Source organism: Triturus cristatus, chromosome 11, assembly GCF_964204655.1.
Source record: "Triturus cristatus chromosome 11, aTriCri1.1, whole genome shotgun sequence".
Lineage (NCBI taxonomy): Eukaryota > Metazoa > Chordata > Amphibia > Caudata > Salamandridae > Triturus > Triturus cristatus.
In genome coordinates this window covers 536,315,204-536,336,532 of record NC_140594.1, presented here as the reverse complement: position 1 = coordinate 536,336,532, position 21,329 = coordinate 536,315,204, and the positions used below count along the sequence as shown (strand labels likewise).

The following is a 21,329-nucleotide window of genomic DNA, read 5'->3' as shown; positions in this document are numbered from 1 at the left end:
ACTTCTGGAATTTAGGTTTAAATTTATCAGCTACAAAAAAGCCATCCTTAAAAGGAAGGCCGAATTCTATGAATCCAGGATCCTGGATGCCGACAATAAACAAAAAGAAACGTTAAAAATGTTAAAAGAGCTCAGCCAAAAGCAAATGCAAGAAGCTCCTACCAGTTGGGAACTATGTAATAAGTTCTTGACGTTTTTCTCAGATAAAGTCAAAGATATCTTAATTGACATTCATAAAACTCCCACCAATCCACAGGTCCTGGTAAGGGCAAAGTCACACAAGAATATAATGGAATCTATCATCACCTTTCCTAAAGTGGACCAAGACTCTTTGCTCCACATTTCATCGAAGATTAAGTCGGGTTCACCTGCGGATCCCTGCCACCCAAAGATTTTCAAACTAGCCCTGCCAGCGATTGAGGTAGAAGTCCTTTCCCTGCTTAATCTTTCTCTGGAAACATGGATAGTCCCCAGAAAATTTAAGGAAGCTAGAGTAATTCCATTACTCAAAAAAATGGGAGCCGATACCACCATTATGAAAAATTATAGACCCACCTCCCAACTCCCTTTTATAGCCAAAATCCTGGAGCAACATGTTCTTAAAACCTTATCAGGGTTTATGGAAGATCATCACTTACTTGGGAACAGGCAGGCTGGCTTCCGAGCCCACAATAGCACGGAGCTAGTGATGTTGTCCGTACTGGATGAAATCAGGCTCACGGTAGACAAAAAAAAGCTGTGTGCCCTGGTCCTCTTAGATCTGTCGGCCGCGTTCGACACAGACAATCATGATTAACTTCTGACCAGAATCCGGGACATAGGACATTGATGGGACGATCCATCAATGGATTGCCTCCTTCCTGACGGACCGCACCCAAGTAATTCAGATGGGTGATTGTGTGTCTGACAGAAGGCCCATAACCTGTGGAGTTTCCCAAGGGTCCGCTCTATCACCACTGTTGTTTAACAGTTATTTGCACCTTCTGGTGATGGACCTGGCCCGGATGGATTGTCAAGTGTTTAACTACGCTGATGACACACAAATCATCCTACAAATCAAAAACACTCCCCAAGCCCATGCACGCGTACAAGACATTCTGAGATTCGTAGTAAGTTGGATGACTCTAAATTCACTAAAGGTCAACCTGGATAAAACTGAGGTGTTGGCCATTAGTACGGATAATAACCCATGATCCTATCAATTTTGGCCACAGGAGCTGAGAGACACTCCGTCTCCAGCACCAGTGGTAAAAAGCCTGGGCATAAAAATTGACGCTAATCTCTCTTTGTCTAATCAAGTTTCCACCGTCTTTGGGACATGTGTGGGCCTACTAAGGCAATTGAGGAAACTCTCACCCATCCTCTCTTTCTCCACCATGCGAACGGTGGTGACAGCAATGATCTTGTCTCGTTTAGCCTATGGCAATGCGCTTTACATTGGGCTACCGGATAATCTGCTAAGCAAACTTCAGGTGGTAATGAATGACGCAGCCAGGTTGATTTTTAAACTTCCCAGATATACAAGGGTTGACCCCCTACTTAAAAAACTTAATTGGCTTCCTATCAAGCAAAGGACCAAATTCAAGGGATTTTGTATTGCCCATAAGGCTCAACATGGACAAGCCCCAAGGTACATCAATGAGCGCCTTGTGAAATATGTCCCAAGCCGCTCTTTAAGATCCTCCGCGGGGAACCAACTATCCTGCCTGCGGTTTAACCTCACGAAAAAAGGAGGGCGGGCCTCCTCCGTCTGCATCCCACAACTATGGAACCTCCGATCTGAGAAGGCCCTCCTAAAATTTAGGAAGAACTTGAAGACCCTCCTCTTCATTGAAGCCTGGGCTTAATTCCATTCAGTCAGGGGCCATACTCACCTGGGGGCACTGTAGCTTCTTTCTCATAGCGCTTAGAGACCTGACAGTATTAAGCGTTTTATAAATCACAATTAACATTAAAATTAACATTACCTCCAAACACACTGCTGAGCCTGGTTCCTTCTCCGTAATGGCTGCACTGCTGAAGTTGCCTGACTCCACCTTTGCAGTAGATCATAGCACTGTCGTCGGTCTGCACCCCCTGGATCTGAAGCAGGTGGGAGTTGTTGTCTGACCCGGGGTAGCTAGGAAGTGCTTGATGAAGCCAAAAGCCATAGATTCGGTAGACTGTGCATGTTAGGCGCGCGTGAATTGGAGTTGTAAATTAGTGCTCAGGACTTTTGGATGAACAAGTAACTGGGCTACTTCAGTGCTTTAAATGGGCCGGAACTGTCCGGTACGGAGTAGCAGCACTTTTTTTATTTTGAGAGGGAGAGTGCCGGCACTTATCAAGATAGACGTAATACTTTTAATTGGGGAGTACCGGCACTTCTCAGAAACAAGCAGGTACTCTGGTACGGAGTACCTGCACTTCTATTTTCCCATTTCAAGCACTGGGCTACTTATTAGCAAGTTTTAAGTTAAAATACACTAGCCAAATATCCAGGTTCAGAAACATTACCTTCTAATAAACTAAAGTTTAAACTAGTACAAACTACGGTTAAAATTAGCAAATGCACAACTTGCTGTAGAAAATTAAACAGCACACTGACTGGCCTAGCAGCGTCACAGTCTCTCAGCCAATCCAGACGTTGCAGCCTTGCAGAAAGCAGTGCAAGGATTGGCGTGAGCAGGCAAACTCACTGTTCCTTAGGAGATGAGGGGTTTCAGCTTTGATCAACCCCTGTCCCTAATGTGCAGGTGAAAAGAAGCCTCTAATGCGCATGTTGGGCTGACCGAAGGAAGGCATCAGTCCAACCCAACATGTGCACTGACACTTTCTGGGCCCAGGTGCCATGAACTGCTGCTAACCTGACACAATATCAGTCAAATTGAAGCCCCACCCCCTTCAGAGCTTCTAACGAGAGAATCTGCTTGTAGCTGAAATCTGACTAGGGCGCGCTCTCAAAATGTAAATATTAAGTTTGACTCAAGCAGTCTATTTGTATTTTATTCACATGTAATGGGGGGGGCAAATACGAGTGGGGCAGCACCCCATTGCCCTATGGCAGGAACCACCGCTGAGAGATCCTAACATCATTAAGAGCTATTCCTGAATGTCCGCACTCCTCACTGTATTTAGATATAGATATCGTCTTTTTAAAGTTCGAATAGAGCAATCAGCCGGTGAGTAATAGACAACTTATGTGTCAATTGCTACAGTTGTATTTCACATGCAGCACATTTCTACCATTTTATCTATGGGAGCAACAGACATGCACTTTCCTAAATTCCGTAGGCAATATGGGAGGTGGTTGTTTATTTAACACATATGCACGTCTATGTCCCATTTGCTGTTCGATGTATGTGCATGTGAATTTGCATATATGAGCATATAACTGTATGTTAGGATATGTTATATGAATTTATATAGCGCAACGTATACCCTTGGGTGTCTTGGTGCTGATAGCTAGGCATAGTGTGGGAGGGTGATAGAAGAAACAGATTACAAGTTGAAAAGCCAGGTTTTAAGAAGTTTTCTGAAGGTCAGCAGGGAAGATGACGTTCTGATATGGAGGGGCAGAGTATTCCAGAGTTTAGTGGCTCCTGCAAGGTAGCTACTGTCGCCCCATTTGTTTTTTGTTAATCTGTACTATGTGACTGTGTAAGTGCCCAGAGATCCGAGCTTCCTATTGGGACTGTACCATATAATGGCTTCTCTTAAGAATTCTGGTCCCATGTATGTGCATTTGTGTGAGTGCCACTGCCAGTGATGCTTCATTTTAAACTTGCCATGGGGTCACAAGAGGGAGAAGCTGCTTTTGAACATCCTTAACAGGACAACATGTCTCATTCTTTGCACTCTGGGCTGTAACCAATGACCAGGACGGATGTATGATGTTACAACGCATGCTTTTACAACGCATGCTGTTACAACGAAATTTTTACAACGCAAATGCAGTGACAACGCAAGTCTTTACATCGACTTGCACTAGATGGCGTGCTAACATTAAAAAAGTGTAATTTACTATTCTAACTCCAGTCCACGTAACAGTAGGGAAGGTGTGTGGATAGTAAACTACACTATTTTTAATGTTAGCACGCCATCTAGTGCAAGTCGATGTAAAGACTTGCGTTGTAATGGCATGCGTTGTCAATGCATTTGCGTTGTAACAGTTTCGTTGTAATGGTAGTGCGTTGTAAAAGTTGCGTTGTAAAGGTTGTTCCCCGACCAGGACTGTCTTTATTGAAGTACATCGCTTTTTAAGAAGGTTGGTGGTGGGGTTCTGTGGCATCGTCTGTGATAACCATTCTGTTGGTGAAAAGGTAGCACTTGCTTCTGTGCCGGAGCTAGATTACAAATTGAGGCACGGAGGCAAAAAGGATACAATGCTAACTGTTCACAACACTAGAGGTGGGGCAAAGAAGATGCCAGGGACCACTTAGGGACACTACCTTGGGGTACTGTCTCAGAAATCATCATGGTTCTGGGTGTCCAAGGCCACTCTCAAAAGGAAAGTCAACTGTATGAGTCAAGACTTGCTGTCCGTCTCTATGCATCGGTGCATGAGAAGTGAAAGGGCCTCACAAGTGTGGGTGTCATCTGTTTCTCCCAGTTTCAAGGAGGATTTCAATATCTCTGACAAGTTGGGGGGTCTACCTGGTGAAAACACATAGTGGCAAGGAATCACCTCTCTTTTTCCATGCTGCTTCATCTGCAGCTCATATGTTAAATAATGCAAGTGCTGGAGAAAACACCGTATTTTTTTTTATTTTTTTATAAGTGCATATTGACGAACATCCACGAGGAATGTGCCCCAAGTGTGAAATTGACCTATTGCTTCAATTTCCTTAAAAAAGGTGGTGATATGGCCACATTTCCGCTCACGTTTCCAAAGAAATTGACTAAAATATCAAAGGTCGAACAAGCAGCTCTGAAGGGGCACTTACAACATTCCATTAATCTCTGGTTCTGCAGAATGAAGCTGAGATTCAATTGTCTTATTTACAAGTTTTTATTGCCAAGGAATTATAACAATAGATAAGAGATCTAATGACGCAATTTACAACACAATTTCTTAAAAGAAAAATCGGCCATGCCATGTTTTACAAATAATTTGGTTAAGCAATTTGACATGGCCTTTTATCATTTTTAAAAAAGTATAAAACATTTCACTTCACTTCTACCTTCCACTGCCCTTGATTTCCTCATCATTTCCCCTCTGTGTAAATCATCAGTCATATAATACAAGGGGGATGCTGCGTGGAACATCATTGCCTGGAAAATGAGCACACACAATCTCTGGAAAATGAGCACACAATCTCTGTTCTTAGCAGGGCTGCCGCTCAAGCTAGGAAGATCTGAAAGGCTTAGAAAGATGAGCTAGGCTATATCACTTTTACAATCCAGTGACTCCGAAAGAAAAGCTATTTATCACTCATTCCTCACATTGCAAAGGCTCAGGCTTGGTGCTGAAGTACCATTGCTCATGTGCAAAGCACTGACAGGCCCAGGCCTCACACAGCAGAGGTATTCTTCAAGTCTTGGGTGTAAGATTGTAAAATGATTCCTCATACCACACAATTGCGGGAAAACGAGTTGGTCAGGACTCAGGCATTTGGTCTGCTAACCAGCCAGACCAGCAGAGGCCCTGTCCTCCACTCACCTGATAGACAAATACCTGCCATCTGTAGGTGCCTGATGGGGATTCCAGCGCCTTCCGTGCATCAGTCAGAGCAGCTGTTGCACCGAAAGCACAGCTGGATGCTTATTGAATGAAATTCTTTTTCATTTTCCACACAACAAACTCCAGAAATCGGGTCTGTTTGTAAAAACAAAAATGCAATGGCCTTCGTTCCCTAAGACTCCTCCACATCTGCTTTGGGTCCATTGTGTTTTTTTTCCCTGCCTAAGACTAAAATGCTTCACATGGTGGACTCCTGCAGGGAACATCAATGATCATCACACTGCCCTAAATAGGGAGCGCAACCACCACAGTGATCTGTTGGGCTTGTGGTACACATATCATTGGGTCATAAATTACCCAGTGCAGATCCAGCTAAGGAATCACCTTGGAAATCTGGTGATTTCCCTAACCCTAGAATGGATGAAGAACAGCATGTTTGACAGGATCAGATCGCGCCAATTTATAACAGAGCTTCAGTTCCATCGAACTCTAAATTACCCCTTGAGCTTCACTCAAAGTAGCTTTATTAAGTTTAGGCAGTTCTCACAGATTAATAACTCAGATAGGGGAACGGTCACTCAGATTTGTCAGAGGCTGAGGCCTTGGAAATCAGAAGCAAGTCATCAGAAATTCAGTAAGTAAATAACCTTTCCATGTAAGTAACTCAAATCAGTCCTGATAGTCAACATCATGACAGATTACAAATAGATAGGTGAGAAAAGTGAGATTAGATAAAGTACCCAACAAATTATATCTAATTTATGCATGTCCTTCAGAACACTGTCTGAAAGCCTCTCAGATGACATAAAAAGAAAAATACAACACATATTATGAAATCAAAGACAGATATATTTGTATCTATGTTAACATGCACAGCATCCTATTTTACACAGCTACCACCAAGAATTCCATGACTTGCACAGAGCAATTCAAGAAATAGATAGCAAGTTTGAATTTCAAGACCATTAACCTCGAATTTCAATAATAAATATTTCACAATAAAATGTTTTATAGTCAAATATTCTTTTGTTTAGAATGGGAAATTATTTTCATTAGCAATAATGATTGCCTTTTTTTAGAATAATAATTTCCTTTCCTCTCTTGTGACCGTTTAGACTACCACTTAAAAGAAGGCTCCCCTCATCCCTCTCTCCTATCCCATCCTGATCCCTCTTTCCTTTCTGATAAATGGCCATTTTCTGCATCTCCAATTTGATGGCCCTACATTTAGCCACATTACAACCATCTTACGTTCTTTATGCACACATGAGTCTCAGTCTCTTTTTGTTTCTAATTCCGATGGAAATCCTACCTCACATATTCTTCCCCCTTGAACCATGCTAGAGTTTCTTTCACTATACAAGTCTATTGCCTGCCCCGGCACAATTATTTCATTTCCTCAGTGAAGAAAATGTTCGTAAAAGAAAAATTTCAACATCCACACCATAAAACCTATTTAGTTTTTGCCATCTCCTTCTTGATTTCTTTTTACTTCACGTCAAAGAGTATTCAAACGTCTCTTACTTTACACCGTGTATAGGCCACTTTCAACTTTTCCTTTTGTTTACTCACATAGTATTTGTCACATATCTATTAGAGGATCACTGCATATAAACTAATCTTATGAATTCAACAAACTCATTGTTTTCTCACTGCCTCTGTTGCAGGCCTTACCAATCACTATCAAGCCCTTCGGTGTTACAAGAAAAAGAGTCACATTTGTACACAAACAAATCGAAAGCTATCAACCCCTAAAGAGTATGTACAGCTTTGACCAAAGATAATGTAGTCACCTTTGTTGTTAACATTCTGGGACAATGTGGTTCAAATGTCAAGGCCAATTAGCCTTCAATCTGTCTGAGGTCAATAAAATGAGTGCCGTTGGTGAACAATAAATGTCTGTTATTCAGTGCCAAGATGCCTCCCGGTGAACGTATCCTTTACAGATACACGTTATGTTTGAAAATATACAGTTTTGATTACTGAATTGTGGATATCCAATCCATGACAGCCTATCAGTCAAGTATGAATAGCCCCCTTGTAACCAGTGAACAGATCAAAACGTGGACAATTGTCTTGTCATCAAACACCCTCATGACCATTTGAAGATATTGTTCACACCTGATCCATTCTTTCACTTTGGTAAATAAACTCAAACATAGGAATTTACATCAATTCAATAAAGCTCAAATGAATAATCTCCCTGCTTTCCTCCATTTGTATCAATATTTTTGATCAGTTTCATTCAAACCATCCCATGGCAAGCAACTACCTTTTATCATATTCATAAGCATATGGTTCACACCCTGTTAGGATAAGAGGGATTTTTTTATAAAAATGTGACCACAATGATGATCTCTAACTTTAGTGGACACTGCAAGAGAAAAAACACTGAACTTCATGTAACTTTGAACAAAAGATGTTCTTGTTTAATCACATTTAAGTTTTATCTCTATCTCATCAGATTTTATTAAGTTCTGAGCTTTTAGTTCATACTCTTGTTGCTCTGTTCATAGCTTTGAATCTGCACAATAGCTTTAAAGCACGTTCTAAAGTTATTGCATGCTCCCTTGGGCACATAATCCCATTTTCAGTTTTCATCGTGTATTTCGGTATGGTATTTCTCAACAAATCACCTTATTTAACACTCCTTAGATATGTTTTAAATTTAAAGAGATTACTTGTATAAGACATAGAAAGCATTCACAGGGTGTATCTCATGTTGCTTTAACTCCTGAAATGTAGTAATTTAAATACGTACACATTCATATGGATATGCAATGAAATCCCCACTATCAACCCTTTTTATTTTCCAGCATGCTTTTGTCAATACTCATTCCAAGTCCATCAAATGAGTTCACTGAAGCTGATAAAATATTGCTATTTTTTTCTTTATAGTCGCATTTCGTGTTTTATTTTATTTAACTGAACCTTCTAATGTCAGTGAATACTTCACTGTGGTCAGCATTTTCAACATTTATGTTTGATCTCTAAATTACTCTGGCACAAGCATGATTAAAAACACAATTGTTTGTAATCCATCCCCAAGGAAGTGTACATTCATTGTTAATACTTTTGCATAAACTATCTTCATTTTACACTTGAAATCATCACCGCAGTCAGCAATGGTAATCTCTGACATGATCTAAGTATACAACATCACAAGTTACCAAATTTACTAAGAAACCAGAAAATAAATGATTTTAGAAGGACAGGGTTTGGACTGGTTTCCACCGTCATGCTGCTTAATCGGGAATATTACATGACATAATACATTGTAAACTAGTACAAATTTCAACTTTATAAGAGTACACTTAAATACTATGGTTCACACAAGAATTGCTCCTAGGCAAAGCAAAACATTCAGGAAACAACAAGAAGAGAAACTATTTATCAAAAGTACTTCCTTCATAATATTTCATGTAAAAGAATAAAATTAAAAATATGTTATAATATGGTGTAAAGGTTATTGTTCATTCAAATATCTTAGCAAAACCCAGTAAACCTAATAAGGAAAGGGTGGCATAAGAATGGATATTAACTCAATCTTATTCTAACTTGTAACATTATTAGAGTCATAATAATTTTCATAACACAAGGAAAGGCTACTAGCCAGATACTGAACTTCATAAACCACTGAGTATCCTGGATTAACACTGGTTTCTCATTACAATTCCCAAAATGATAAACAAAATTGAAATGCTGATTCACAATTTTCGCATTACTTTTCGAAGTAATGAAACTGACCCCCAGGCTATGCCATAATACTTTTTCAGAGGCTGAATTTGCCATATATCAAATAGTAACTAGAACCCCTATGCTCTCTGAAAGGGCCTTGGATAAATTGATTGGACGTGAGGCAAACTAGACTATGTCTAAAAAATGTAATTCCCAATATGGGACATCTAGAACAAATACAAGTAAATTTATTGGCATTTAAAATTGGTTAACACAAAAAATGTCCTCTGTATATGGTACATCATAGCAAATTGGAGTCTCCTACTTAGAAATACTAAACAATTCCCCTAATTAGGCTTATCAACAAATTCTGAAGGATGCAAAATATCTTTTATATAATTTACATTTTATGGAAAAAGTGAGGTATTTCTATAAAAATGATGAAGCACTGATCACAAAGCATTTTATTTTTGAGAAATACGTTTTAGGAGGCAAGTAAAAAAACTTACATTTTTTCATACACCCTTGTGCTGTTGCTTTCTGTCTCCGGCCAATCCAGATAGCAAACAACCCGGTCTGGCAGATCAGCTGTCATGGCAAAGTAACCCTGGGGAAAGGCGAGTGCAAATGCAAGGGCCCAAATCACACAAATAACTACTTTAGTTGCAGTAGCTGACAACCTGGGTTTTAATGGATGGATAATTGCCATATACCTGCAACGAAAGAAGAGAAAGACTTACTAAGCAAATTAAATTACATAAACTATGCTCACCCACTTTTCAGTTATTACATTTCCTAAGTACAGTTATTAAGTAGCATGAGTCTACTACATACATTTTCATTTTAAGGTAGTACCTTCTATCAATGTTACTGTTGCATCAAAGTACAGGGTTAATTGAAATATATTCCATCTATCCCAATTCTTTGAGGGGTAGGTGAGGTTAACACCATGCTGTTGACAATTATGACCAACTCTTGTTATCAGTGCTGATTCCACAAGGTACATGAGCTGAGAGTGGTGTATACATTGTACAGTCTAGGCCCATTTTTTCCAATATACTGCATTGAGAGTTTTACCCCACATCCTTTCCTAATGGAAAGGATGCAAAGCATATCATGAAGAGTCAAGTTTATGATAAGCTCATGATAACTAAGATGACTCATCAGAGGATAAAAATTGATGGCTTAGCAAGACAATATACATCCATTTGCAGATAATATAACACTATTTTATTGTAGTGGTATTTTGTAATAGGAAAGGAAATCAGTAACTCATAAAATGAGTTACTCAACTCAGAATGAAGCCTTTTGGTGTGTGCCTTAATCACACTTTAATACAATCCACTCCAAAATTGTGGGGAGTGAGTTTATGTTTGTAGGTAGCAAAGCCTATGTGAACGAGTACTGTAAAACACTTGATCCTAGGTTTTACTATAGGATCAAGTGTGATCAACCAGATAGCATACAACCTTGATGCACTACAGCCAAAGGTTAGCACCTCTCGCTGCTTCATTGATACTTCAAGCCATATCCTAAGCAAGCCTCAGATACATGGATATCTTTTTGAAAGGTTCCAGTTACAAAGGGATGTGAACCTCAGTTATCAGTTGAGGACACTCACAAGCTGTTATGAGTTTTCTGGGTTCTTTAAGTTATTTTTAGTCCTGATGCAACTGTGTGATGATGACTTAGCAGTGAAACATGTCGACATTCCTCCTAACTCATGCAGATGTGGCGAAGGAACATTTTTAGTATGCTGGTGCTGGAACGAAATTATTTGAGTAATTACCAGGCAATTTTAGATGAGGGACAATTTTATCCAGAAGTATAGAGAATCTGTATTAACTTTCACGTTCATCACTCACCTAGCAATAGGGAAATTGAACAGCTACAGTACAAGTATACCACAGCAACTCCCACCACCACACTGTTTAGGCAGAAACAGCAATAGAGAACATGAAAGGAACACTGTATCATACAGTTTTCTTTAGCTTTACGATTTCGGCTGTCAGCAAGTGCTACACTTGATAAGATTGGTGAACACCCATGTTGAGACAATCACATAATGATTTCATTTTTCATCTGGCCCTCTGGTTCCCCCTTTATTTATTTCCAGTTGTCTTTTCCGTTTTTCTTTTGACCTTTGTTTGTCTTTCCTCTTGACACATCCTCATGAGTGGAAACATCAAGTGCATACAGTACACCTTTACTTGTATTGTACTACTTAGTAATATGACCTCTAACAAACAAATATGAAGTGGACTATATGAATTCTATGACTAAGGCAGCTTACTCCCATCCTGTAAACAGTATAAGCAAACTCAGTCTTCTAGCCTTCTGAGATCAGAACATTGAGAACCTTTGAGGTGAGTAATAGTAACACCTGCTTTTCATTTTTAAATCTTTTTATTGATCTTTTGTCAGCAAAATAAACTAAAAAAAAATCAAAATAGGCTGATAAGCATTCAGGAGCCATTAGCAGCTAAGTTGAAATTGCACCACAAAACAGTACCTAAAAACCACACATTGCAATGACAATACATTCATCATATAACATCTCCCGCCTCCCTTCAACTCTATCAATAGGACATCAAGCCAGTAGAAAATCTCTGTCTCTGCCTCATCTCTGGGGCACAACAGAGTCTGCCAAAGCTGTAGGTGGGTCTCTATCATGCTCCTCAGCTTGCATTATGTAATCTATATATGGGTCTGTTGGACATGGCCCTTCTGCTGGGGGATTTCCCTAAAAGTTTTTCATTTGGTCCTCCTGGTTTTTGTCAACTCTCTTTTCCTGACCTTAGGACTCTGGGCACTTTCCCACTGTACTGCAGTGGGAAAATTGGTGTTTACTTGATTGGGTTAGGTGCGATACCTGTGAGTGACCTGTAAAAAGGTACACCACATACTCAGGGTGGGCTGACACTGTCTAATAGGGGAACGCCACACTGATTGTGCCACCCACCTGAATAGCCTGTCAGAAAAGTCTCAAACTTAGGTAGGCCGGTCTCACTCCATAGCCAACCCTGAATGGGCCATTCACTACCACCAAACTGGGGTAGATGAGTGGCCAGATAGGTACATCTGCATGTGCACTGCCCGGGATGAGATTAACCCCATGTGGCTTTTCCCGACCAAGGGGGCGGATTTCCCTATGGGACACATCCTGAGTGTTGCAGATTCTCTTGTTAAGGCCTTAGGGCCTGGGGCACTTTCCCACTGTAAGTGCAGTCTGAAAGTGTGCGCACCCTTCCTACACACGTTAGGAAGAGGTGCTCACCTGAGGTTTATAAAACGTTGCTCAGGTCTCCCATGGCTGGCCCGTGGGTGCACACTCTCACTTAATATGTTTTAAGACCTGGGTCCAGCCTGTCAATGCTGTCTGGCATTTGCTCTGCTCTGAGGGTATGATAAGAATGCGTCCAGCCTGCCATTGCAGGCTGGTGTGCACTCTGCACTGATGGTGCTCTTTAATACATGTGTAGCCTGCCATTGCAGGCTGGTGTGCACACTCGACCAAATGGTGCTCTTAAATACATGTCCGGCCAGCCATTGCAGGCTGATGTGCACACTCACACCAATGGTGCTTTTAAATACATGTCCAGCCTGCCAGTGCAGGCTGGTATATGCTTTGCACTGATGGTGCTCCTAAATACGTGTCGAGCCTGCCATTGCAGGCTTGTATGCACTCTGCACTGACGGTGCTCTTAAATACTTGCCCAGCTACTACTGCAGGCTGATATGCACAATTGCATGTTTACTGAGAATGGCCTGTGTGAGTCGCTAGCCACCCTGAGAGGATCTTACATTACCACCCAAGTACCCCGAGGGTGCATCTCTAGGGGTGAAGCAGATGGTAGGTGAAAGACAGGGCAGGTACAAGTGTGTGTCCTCTGCTCAGGCAGTGAGGAATACCCACGCCTGTTTTCACTGCCCATCAGGTTTGCTCTTCCCATAGGCTAGAATAGGGAAATGGCTGATATTACTTTAAACTGAAATAGCGAATTGCAGCGGAGCAGCTTCACAATGTTTCCTATCATTGGATTTGCAGTGACAACCCCATCCTAGTGGTCACATTGACTTTGTCATGAATTACGTAGAAATGCCACTACTAGAAAGTGCAAACAGAACAATTGATGGAAAGAATGCTGAACAATGTCATACATTCTTCCCAGTACAGAGATCTGGGCCTACATCCATTGTTTTTGGTGCTCTCCATACCATTCCAGTTTAGACCCAGCCATATGCAAATCAGTCTTGACCCTGTTCGCCATGGGAATAGTCCAGACAAAACTGCTAGGCCAGGTCCTCCTTTGACTGGAAACAAGCATCCTAGGACCGGTTTTGGGGTACCACCCCATATCAACCAGGCTAGCTTGACTTCAGTGGCATGAAGAGCACGGGACCCACTTCTGGGCATACCCATCCCACTTGACGTAACAAATGAAAAATGAACAGTTGATGGACAGAATGCTGAACAATGTCATACGTTCACCTCAGTACAGAGATCTGGGCCTAAATCCATCCATCATTTGTTCCTTTTGCTTTTGTCGCCCTAAGTGGGAAGGGTATGCCCAGGTTTGGGTCCCGTGCTCACTGCGCCACTGGATTCAAGCTAGCCGGGCTGATGAGGGGTGATGCCCCAAAACTAGTCCCAGGATGATTGTTTCTGGTCCAGAGAGGACCTGGCTTGGCAGTTCGGGCTGGGGTGTTCCCATGAGGAACAGGGTCAAGACTGATATGAATATGGCTGGGTACCAACAGAGGTGGCGTGGAGAGCAAAAGAACCATGGATTAACCCAGATTTTTGTGACTTGGGTGAATGTTTGCATTGTGCAAGTGAGCATATCCATGCTCTAAAACTCTTTGTGTGCCTTGGTGCTTGATTCCAGTCCACACTGGAGGTTGGGGGAGCACATCTGAGCATTCCCCAGCAACAGCTATAAAACACTGGGCATTCAATTGGAATGACCTGCCTCTGCCATTTGCTGGCCTGACTGCAGAGATTGTAGGAGGAGGTTTCGGCACTTGACCTCCAGAGCCAGATCGTGGCCCAACTAAAGATTATGATCTGCTTTCCACAGCATCGTGGCAGACAGGACTGAAATTTAGGGAAGACATCTGTGGTACAAATGGGGACCCTTTGAACCACCCAAACTTCAAAGGCAGAATTCAGTATAACTACTGGTGCCATCCTGCAGCAAAGAGTGAAATACGTTTGTGGGGACATGGGATCGGAGAACCTGGAATTGCATGGTTCACATTGCCAGAGGACTCTGTTGTGTACAAGGAGGATTCCTGCATTGAAAGGGACTGTGTGTCCTTCCTGAATAGTGGCTGGCGCGGGCTGACTACCTGCTGCTGGGTGGCACCACCCTGAAGTTTGCTCTCCAAGGGCTTGTTGAGCTTGCCCTCTGTTCTCTCAGAGGTCACAGGAACATCAAAGATCTCCAAATAGGGACCCAGACCATCTACCTGTGACACCTGAAGCACAGTGCCCTCTCAAGTGACTACATCATCTGCTGGATTCCAGCTGGTAGCTTGGAGACACAATTGCCTTGTGTGGCGCCCCTAAGTGTGGCTCGCTCTAAGGTGTGTGGCCCTTGCATCGTGGGAACCTTGGCACGCAAAAGAGTCTAGTTGGAGGTGACCGTATTCACTGGTTGCGGGTTCCAGCATGACCCACTTCATCGATCGTGCTGCATCTCTCTCACGCGACACGCCGACTGCATGCTCATTGCTTGCGGTGTCTGAATCACAGGTTGCGACCCTCGGAGGTGGGGGTGGAACAATAGTAGTGTCTCATTCTACCTTGTGAAGCATTGCTGAGCTTGCGCCTGTGTGGATGTGGCCGGAGTTGTCTGATGCACCCAATATCGACATGCACCAGATGTTATGCCTCATTTCCAGGGAGGTACGAAATTTGCAACTCTTCATTGTGTGTGTGACCAAAGCTGTCTGGTCACACACAAAATTGACGTTCACCAGACGTTGTGCCTCATTTCCAAAGAGGTACGGATTTTGCAACTCTGTTCAGAACTGTCTTGTGCGACTTGTATCATCACGCACCTGATGTTATGCCCTGATTGCCTGGGTGTGATTCTGATCAACGTGTACCTGACAAGGTACATCCTCCTTCCGAGAGGCCCCCCTGCTTCATTCTCCTATCATTTCCTCTTCCCTTGCTTGGCCCTCAGTATGGCAGACCAACTAACCTCTCCCCACCCGGCCTTCCCAGACGACACTGTGTTGCAAAGGTAGTATTGCCCGGCTCGGGCCTTGGTGGTGAGAATTGCTAAAAAGGCTCAAGGAATGCCTCCACAAACTATTGGAAGTGAGTCATGAGACTGTGTGACCACCTGTGCTTCACAGAACTGGGTTTGTGCCGTAACGCCCTTGGGGACCCCTTTGGTGTGACCGTCTATTGCCCTTGGCCCATGTCTGCGCCGCATCCTGTGGGTGAACTTCTCAAGTGGTTACCAAACCCCTTTTGCTGACTGCCTCCTAATTGATTTTGCTGCATACCCCACCTGCTTTCTGGGACCCTGACTAAGAGTGACTTCAGGCACGTGCCGCCTAGTACCCCGGGGAGGACGGGTTATCTCCGATCTGTGGTTATAGGATAGTCAGGGTGAGTGGACCTTCTGGGTATCAGTTGTACCACATCAGGGTGCTAAGTGCATTTGTGTACTAGTGCTTCTGTACAGACTTGTCTGATATCATTTGCACCGCAGAGCAGGGTAGAGTGAGTGTGTGTGTGAAGGTGACAGTGGGGAACCGCCCGTAATTCATGACACTGAATGGCAGTTTGATTTATTGCCAGAAAAGCATTGCGTTTGGCATTGGTTTTCCCCTCGCGGCCAGGGCCCACGATGCTGTTAAAAAGTGGTATAATACTGTGCATGTACATATTTCTGATATCGTTGTGTCCCCAGGTGTACCCTCTAATGGTGTGGTATTGAAATATAAGAATTGCTAGGGTGGGCCTTGGATGGACAATGTGTTGCACCGCATAGGTGTGCATATTTCTGATGTATTTTGAACACAACTGGGCCTAGTACTGCTAGTAATGATTCAGAATGTGATTTATGGCCAGAAATACATGATGTTCATGTTGTGTTGATTATTATGTGTGTTGAATGCAAATGTTATTTACATACATCCCATGTGAAGTCTCTTTTGTGACGCTCAAGGTATTTATTGTGAGTGAGTGCTGTGCTAATGCTTTACACATTGCCTCTATGGTAAGCCTGATAGCTCAGTGCCAAGCCTCCCAAATGGTGAGTGCAAGTTATACAGTGTGTGCAATCATACGCCCCTGATGGGAGTGGTAGGATCTGCCCGGCCAGGGCATCACCTCAGCCAACCAGAAAGGGACAATTCCAACAGTTCCAAAGGAACTCCAAAGTCTCTAGGTATTCCTTTGAGCACCTGTAGAGATTTGTAGGTCTCCGACCTCTCTTTGCACAATATAACATCTTGATCCAGTCATGAAGCTTGGCGGCAGGTCACTTTAATCATGTACGTCCCACTTGACACTGGGTAACTACCAACAACAGAGTCACCAGTTTCCTCTGGGAGCAGGGGATAGACACAATATAACCCAGGAGTAGTGGTAGTGAGTTGCAGCTACTCAAATCATTGTGTGAACTATTTCTGACCAAAAATCATGTATAGGGGGCATTGCCAGGGCAAGTGTAGGAAATCTACAAGATCTGTAGAACATCTTGTGCAACCAAAGGGTTGAGCAGGGTCCATTTAGTGGAATCGTTCAGTAGTGTAATACATCCTGTTTAGGAAATTAAAATTAATTCATCTATGTCTGGAGTATTTAGACACCTCCTTACTTTGCTCAGAGTAATATCCCATGCTGAATAAGAAAGCATTAACCCCACCTCTGTCTCTCATCGTGCTCTTGTGAAGTTAATGAGGATGGAATTAACCAATCTATCAGCTGGTATATTCTTGAGACCCAACCTCTGGTTGTATCCCATGGTGGATGTATACATTTGTGTCAGTGGAGGGAATTTCCTAGGCTCCTGAGGAAATGTGTCCCACTGGTCAGGTGCAGCTTTTCATAGTCTATAACAAGTACAGAAGTCAAGAGAAGTTACAGCCCCTAGTGTCCGAAATTGCTGTAGTGTAATAAATCTGCCATCTGGGAAAATGTGTTCCAGTGTTCTGAGGCCTAGAGGTGCACGGTTATTTGCAATAGGCATTGCTTGGTAGTAAACAAGAGGATAACCAGTGCACCTTGCCAGAGTCCAAAAAGCCCAGTTTTTACAGCAAACCATTTTGATGTGTTTTCTCAGTTTAGATGTCCTCACTGACAGTGCACTGCTAAGTGTCCCCACATCCAACTGTTTTTTCAATTGGGAGGTGTGGTGCACAGTCTGTGGGTTAATCCAGTAAATAGCATAGTGTGCCTGCATGGCTAATGAGTATCTCTCGGAGTCAGGAATGCTAAACCCGCCCTGTCCACATGATCATGCAAGTCTTTCCTAGCTTAGGACCAGATATACGTAGCGTTAGCGACTCGCAAATCACAAAGTGCTTTGCGACTGCTATTTGCTGAAACTGTATGTCTGCAACCCATTCACAAGAAGGAAATAGTTAAGTGAATGGATTGAGAAGCCCTAAAAATTGTGACTGAAAATTGTGACTTGCTATTAGGAAATACCAAATAGCGAGTCACAAACTGTATCTTCAATCCAGTTGCAATTTGCGAATGGGGAGTCAGTCGCAATTAGGAAAGCGTGAAAATTAGCAGCAAGTCAGGACAGGTGTTAACTGATTGCAACCTATAAATAAAAGCCCAAAATGCATCAGGGTCTTTCCGAAATGGCACTATTGTACATTATAGCAAGGAGAATGGGGATTTTGGCTCATTTGAGGAGGAAGAGACTGGAGATGATATTCAGAGTCAAGATGACCTTCTTCAACCAGACATAGTAGGAAATCTATGACAAATACAGGCTGAGTAGCGCTGTAATTTTACATCTGATTGCACTCCTGAGACCACCCCTTGAAAGCAACGCACTGCTCGATAATGCCAACTCCACATATGTGAAGGTGCTGTGCCCATTACAACTGTTAGCATCTGATGGTTACCATGTATCATTGCTGTTGGTGTGTATCAGAGTGCATTGCCATTTTTGTTTGTGCTTTCCTCGAAGCCACATTAATATATATCAAGCAATACATCTATCTACCCAGAAATACCACTGAAACCCAATCAACGAAATTGAATTTCTATAGGATAGGCAAATTTCCACATGTGGTAGGGTGCATGGATGGAACACATGTGGCCATATGCCCACCGTTGCACCTGGAATATATTATCCGAAACTGCAAAAACACACATTCACTTAACATACAAATGGCTGGTAACACACAACATAAGCACTGACATTGTTTCCCAGTACCCTGGAAGCTCCCATGATTCCTTCATTTTCAGGCACAGTGTCAATTCCTGACGGCTAAAACATGGGGAGTTTGACTATGGATATCTATTAGGTAATGCTGCGCACAGCAGTGTGTGAAGAGAAGTATTGTGACATTCATATGCATGTCTTCCACAGGTGACAGTGCGTACGCCTTACCACCCTGGATACTGACACCATACCTCTCATCAAATTAAACTATTGAGCAGTGCTATAATGTTGCTCATAAACTCACCAGAGGGATAATTGAGCAGATGTGTGGTCTGCTGAAAGACAGATTTTGGTGTACACAAAAGAGTAGAGGAGCACTACAGTCTGCACAAGAGGCTTCATGGTAAATTATCACAACTTGTGCAATGCTGCACAACAGTGCCACTAGGAGATGACTACACATCACAATGTCAAACTCTGACTCAGAAGATGACGATATTGCGCCTCCAATACAGCAGCGAGCAGAGGAAATGAGATCAGCGGAGAGAAGATGGTGATGGGACCACATTGCAAACAATTATTTCAGAAGATAAGTCGACAGTTATAATGCATTAGATCATGCGGACAAAAAACAGCCATTTGATGATGCTTGTAATCAAATTTCTTTAATGGCTGGTATGTATTTTAATTACTTGATTAACAAACAAAGATTTTGCAAAGTATGCAATGCTTGTTAATCCACCAGAAATGTCCATTGTCAGATATGAGTAGCACACTAATTTAACAACATTAATGCTTTTATTCCCTGGGGCCTGATGGTGTACTCTGGTCATGTGTGGCAGCAAGTGTCTGGCTGATGCACCTTTGGGTTGTGGTATCGGTAGTGGACACACTACTGATGCTAGAGCAGTCCTTGCTCCCCTGATGGTCACCTGCTATTTTGTCTGTTTGCATTGCCTCTACAGCTGCTGTTATGAGTTGCAAACCCCTTGCTACATCACTACTGAAGTGGCCCATCTGTACTTGGATGTTAACAGTACTCCTGCAAAGGTTAGTCGTAGCAGGTGCCAATCTGCCAATTGGCCAGTTTAGTGTGTTCAATTTGTGAGCAAAGTGCCTCTCCCAATGCTTTTGATTTGTCTCGCTGTTAGCTAGTAAAACACAACGATTGTACTGCAACTGTCATGCTGTCAACTCTTATGTCCATATTTTTCTGGTTTTCAGCCAACTGTCTGGACACATTGGCAGATCCAAAGGACATTGTTTGTTGCATGATCTGCAGCCTGCAACACCGAGTTCTCAATGCCTACAAACAACTGAGCATTGTCAACAGCTTGTGGACTAGAAGGGAGTGCTTGTCTAGCTTGTCTTGTTCTGCATTGTGGTCGGCCATGTCCCAGAAGGCGCTGCTGGCGTGATCTCACTACAGGAGCTGTGTCTATGCGTGGCTGTGATTGGGCAGCAACCCCCTCTCCTAATGCAGGCTGAGGTGTACATACAGCACTGCTGGTGTGTCCATGTGATGGTGAGGATCCACAGAATATGTCTTGTTGATTGTGCTCCTCATCCATATGAGTGGCATCACCATCCTCTGAGCCCCTTCTGTGTGCTGTGCAGCGGTGCCTGTAGTGCAGGAGAAACATACAATTGCTTTTTGTGTTTGATTTGTCTCTGCATGTCATGTATTTGTTATTACAGCACAATAAGTGTATTCAGTGAATACGCTATGTCCAATGTACCACATGTCCCATAATGCACTTGTATGGCTGTAGTGAATACTAAATATACATGTGTATGTGTACATATTACATTTTTGAGAGGACAGTGGACATGCTGGTCTAACTTGGGTAAGGTCCTACTGTTGAGGTGTCTATGTGCCTGAATCCACAAACTGCCTCTTGCTCAAGGATGCCTTCCACCAGCGTTTCCATGGCTGTGGGTGGTTATACTCTGGAAGGTCCTCCTCCTGTCGCATGACTCTCTGCCAGGGGAGGGGCCACCTTTTCCTTCGTCCTTGACCTGAGGCCATGCCATCGTTTGTGGATTTCATCCACTGACCGCTGTGTCACTCCAACGGCGTTGATTCAGGCCTGCATGTCCAGCCAGAGTTTTCTTGTTTGGGCCTCTAGGATCTTCATCGATGCATTACCAAAGAGCTGCTCATGATTATTGCAGCATTCCTCAGTGAGGGTTTCTAAATCCTTTTCAGTAAATTTAAGTTTTCCTTTTTCCCCCCTAGACTCCTTAGCTGCATCTTGGCTTGTCATTCTTAGTAGGAGTTTTTCCTTCCTTGCCTCAAAACTCTCACAATCAGCAGGAGTCTGCACCACCTCCTCTCATCAGGCTGCATAAGATAGCAATGATGCATACTGGTCTGGGTTCATTCACCTGACCCAGGAAGTACTTATCTATACCTTAGGGAATGTGTGCAAATTGCAACTTCATTTGCTTTTTGTGATTCTTAATTTGCCATTTCATTCGCCAAATAGGAAATCGCTAATTGCGACACTCCTATTTGCAAGACACATGATTTGTGAGTCATTATTTGGGATGCACAAAACTACAGCCATTCCATTTTGCCATTAACTAATCGCAAGTCACAAAATGTCACAATTAGG

The 21,329-nt window shown here is 42.7% G+C and overlaps 1 protein-coding gene across 1 annotated transcript in view; it reads right to left on the bottom strand.

Annotated features, from left to right (window-relative positions):
* TACR1 (tachykinin receptor 1) overlaps positions 1-21,329 on the bottom strand; it is a 1,899,293-nt gene that overhangs the window by 1,214,743 nt on the left and 663,221 nt on the right. Inside the window, exon 2 of the mRNA XM_085633481.1 lies at positions 9,850-10,053. Within this exon, the coding sequence (XP_085489607.1) occupies positions 9,850-10,053 (204 nt within the window). The remainder of the gene's footprint in view (positions 1-9,849; positions 10,054-21,329) is intronic.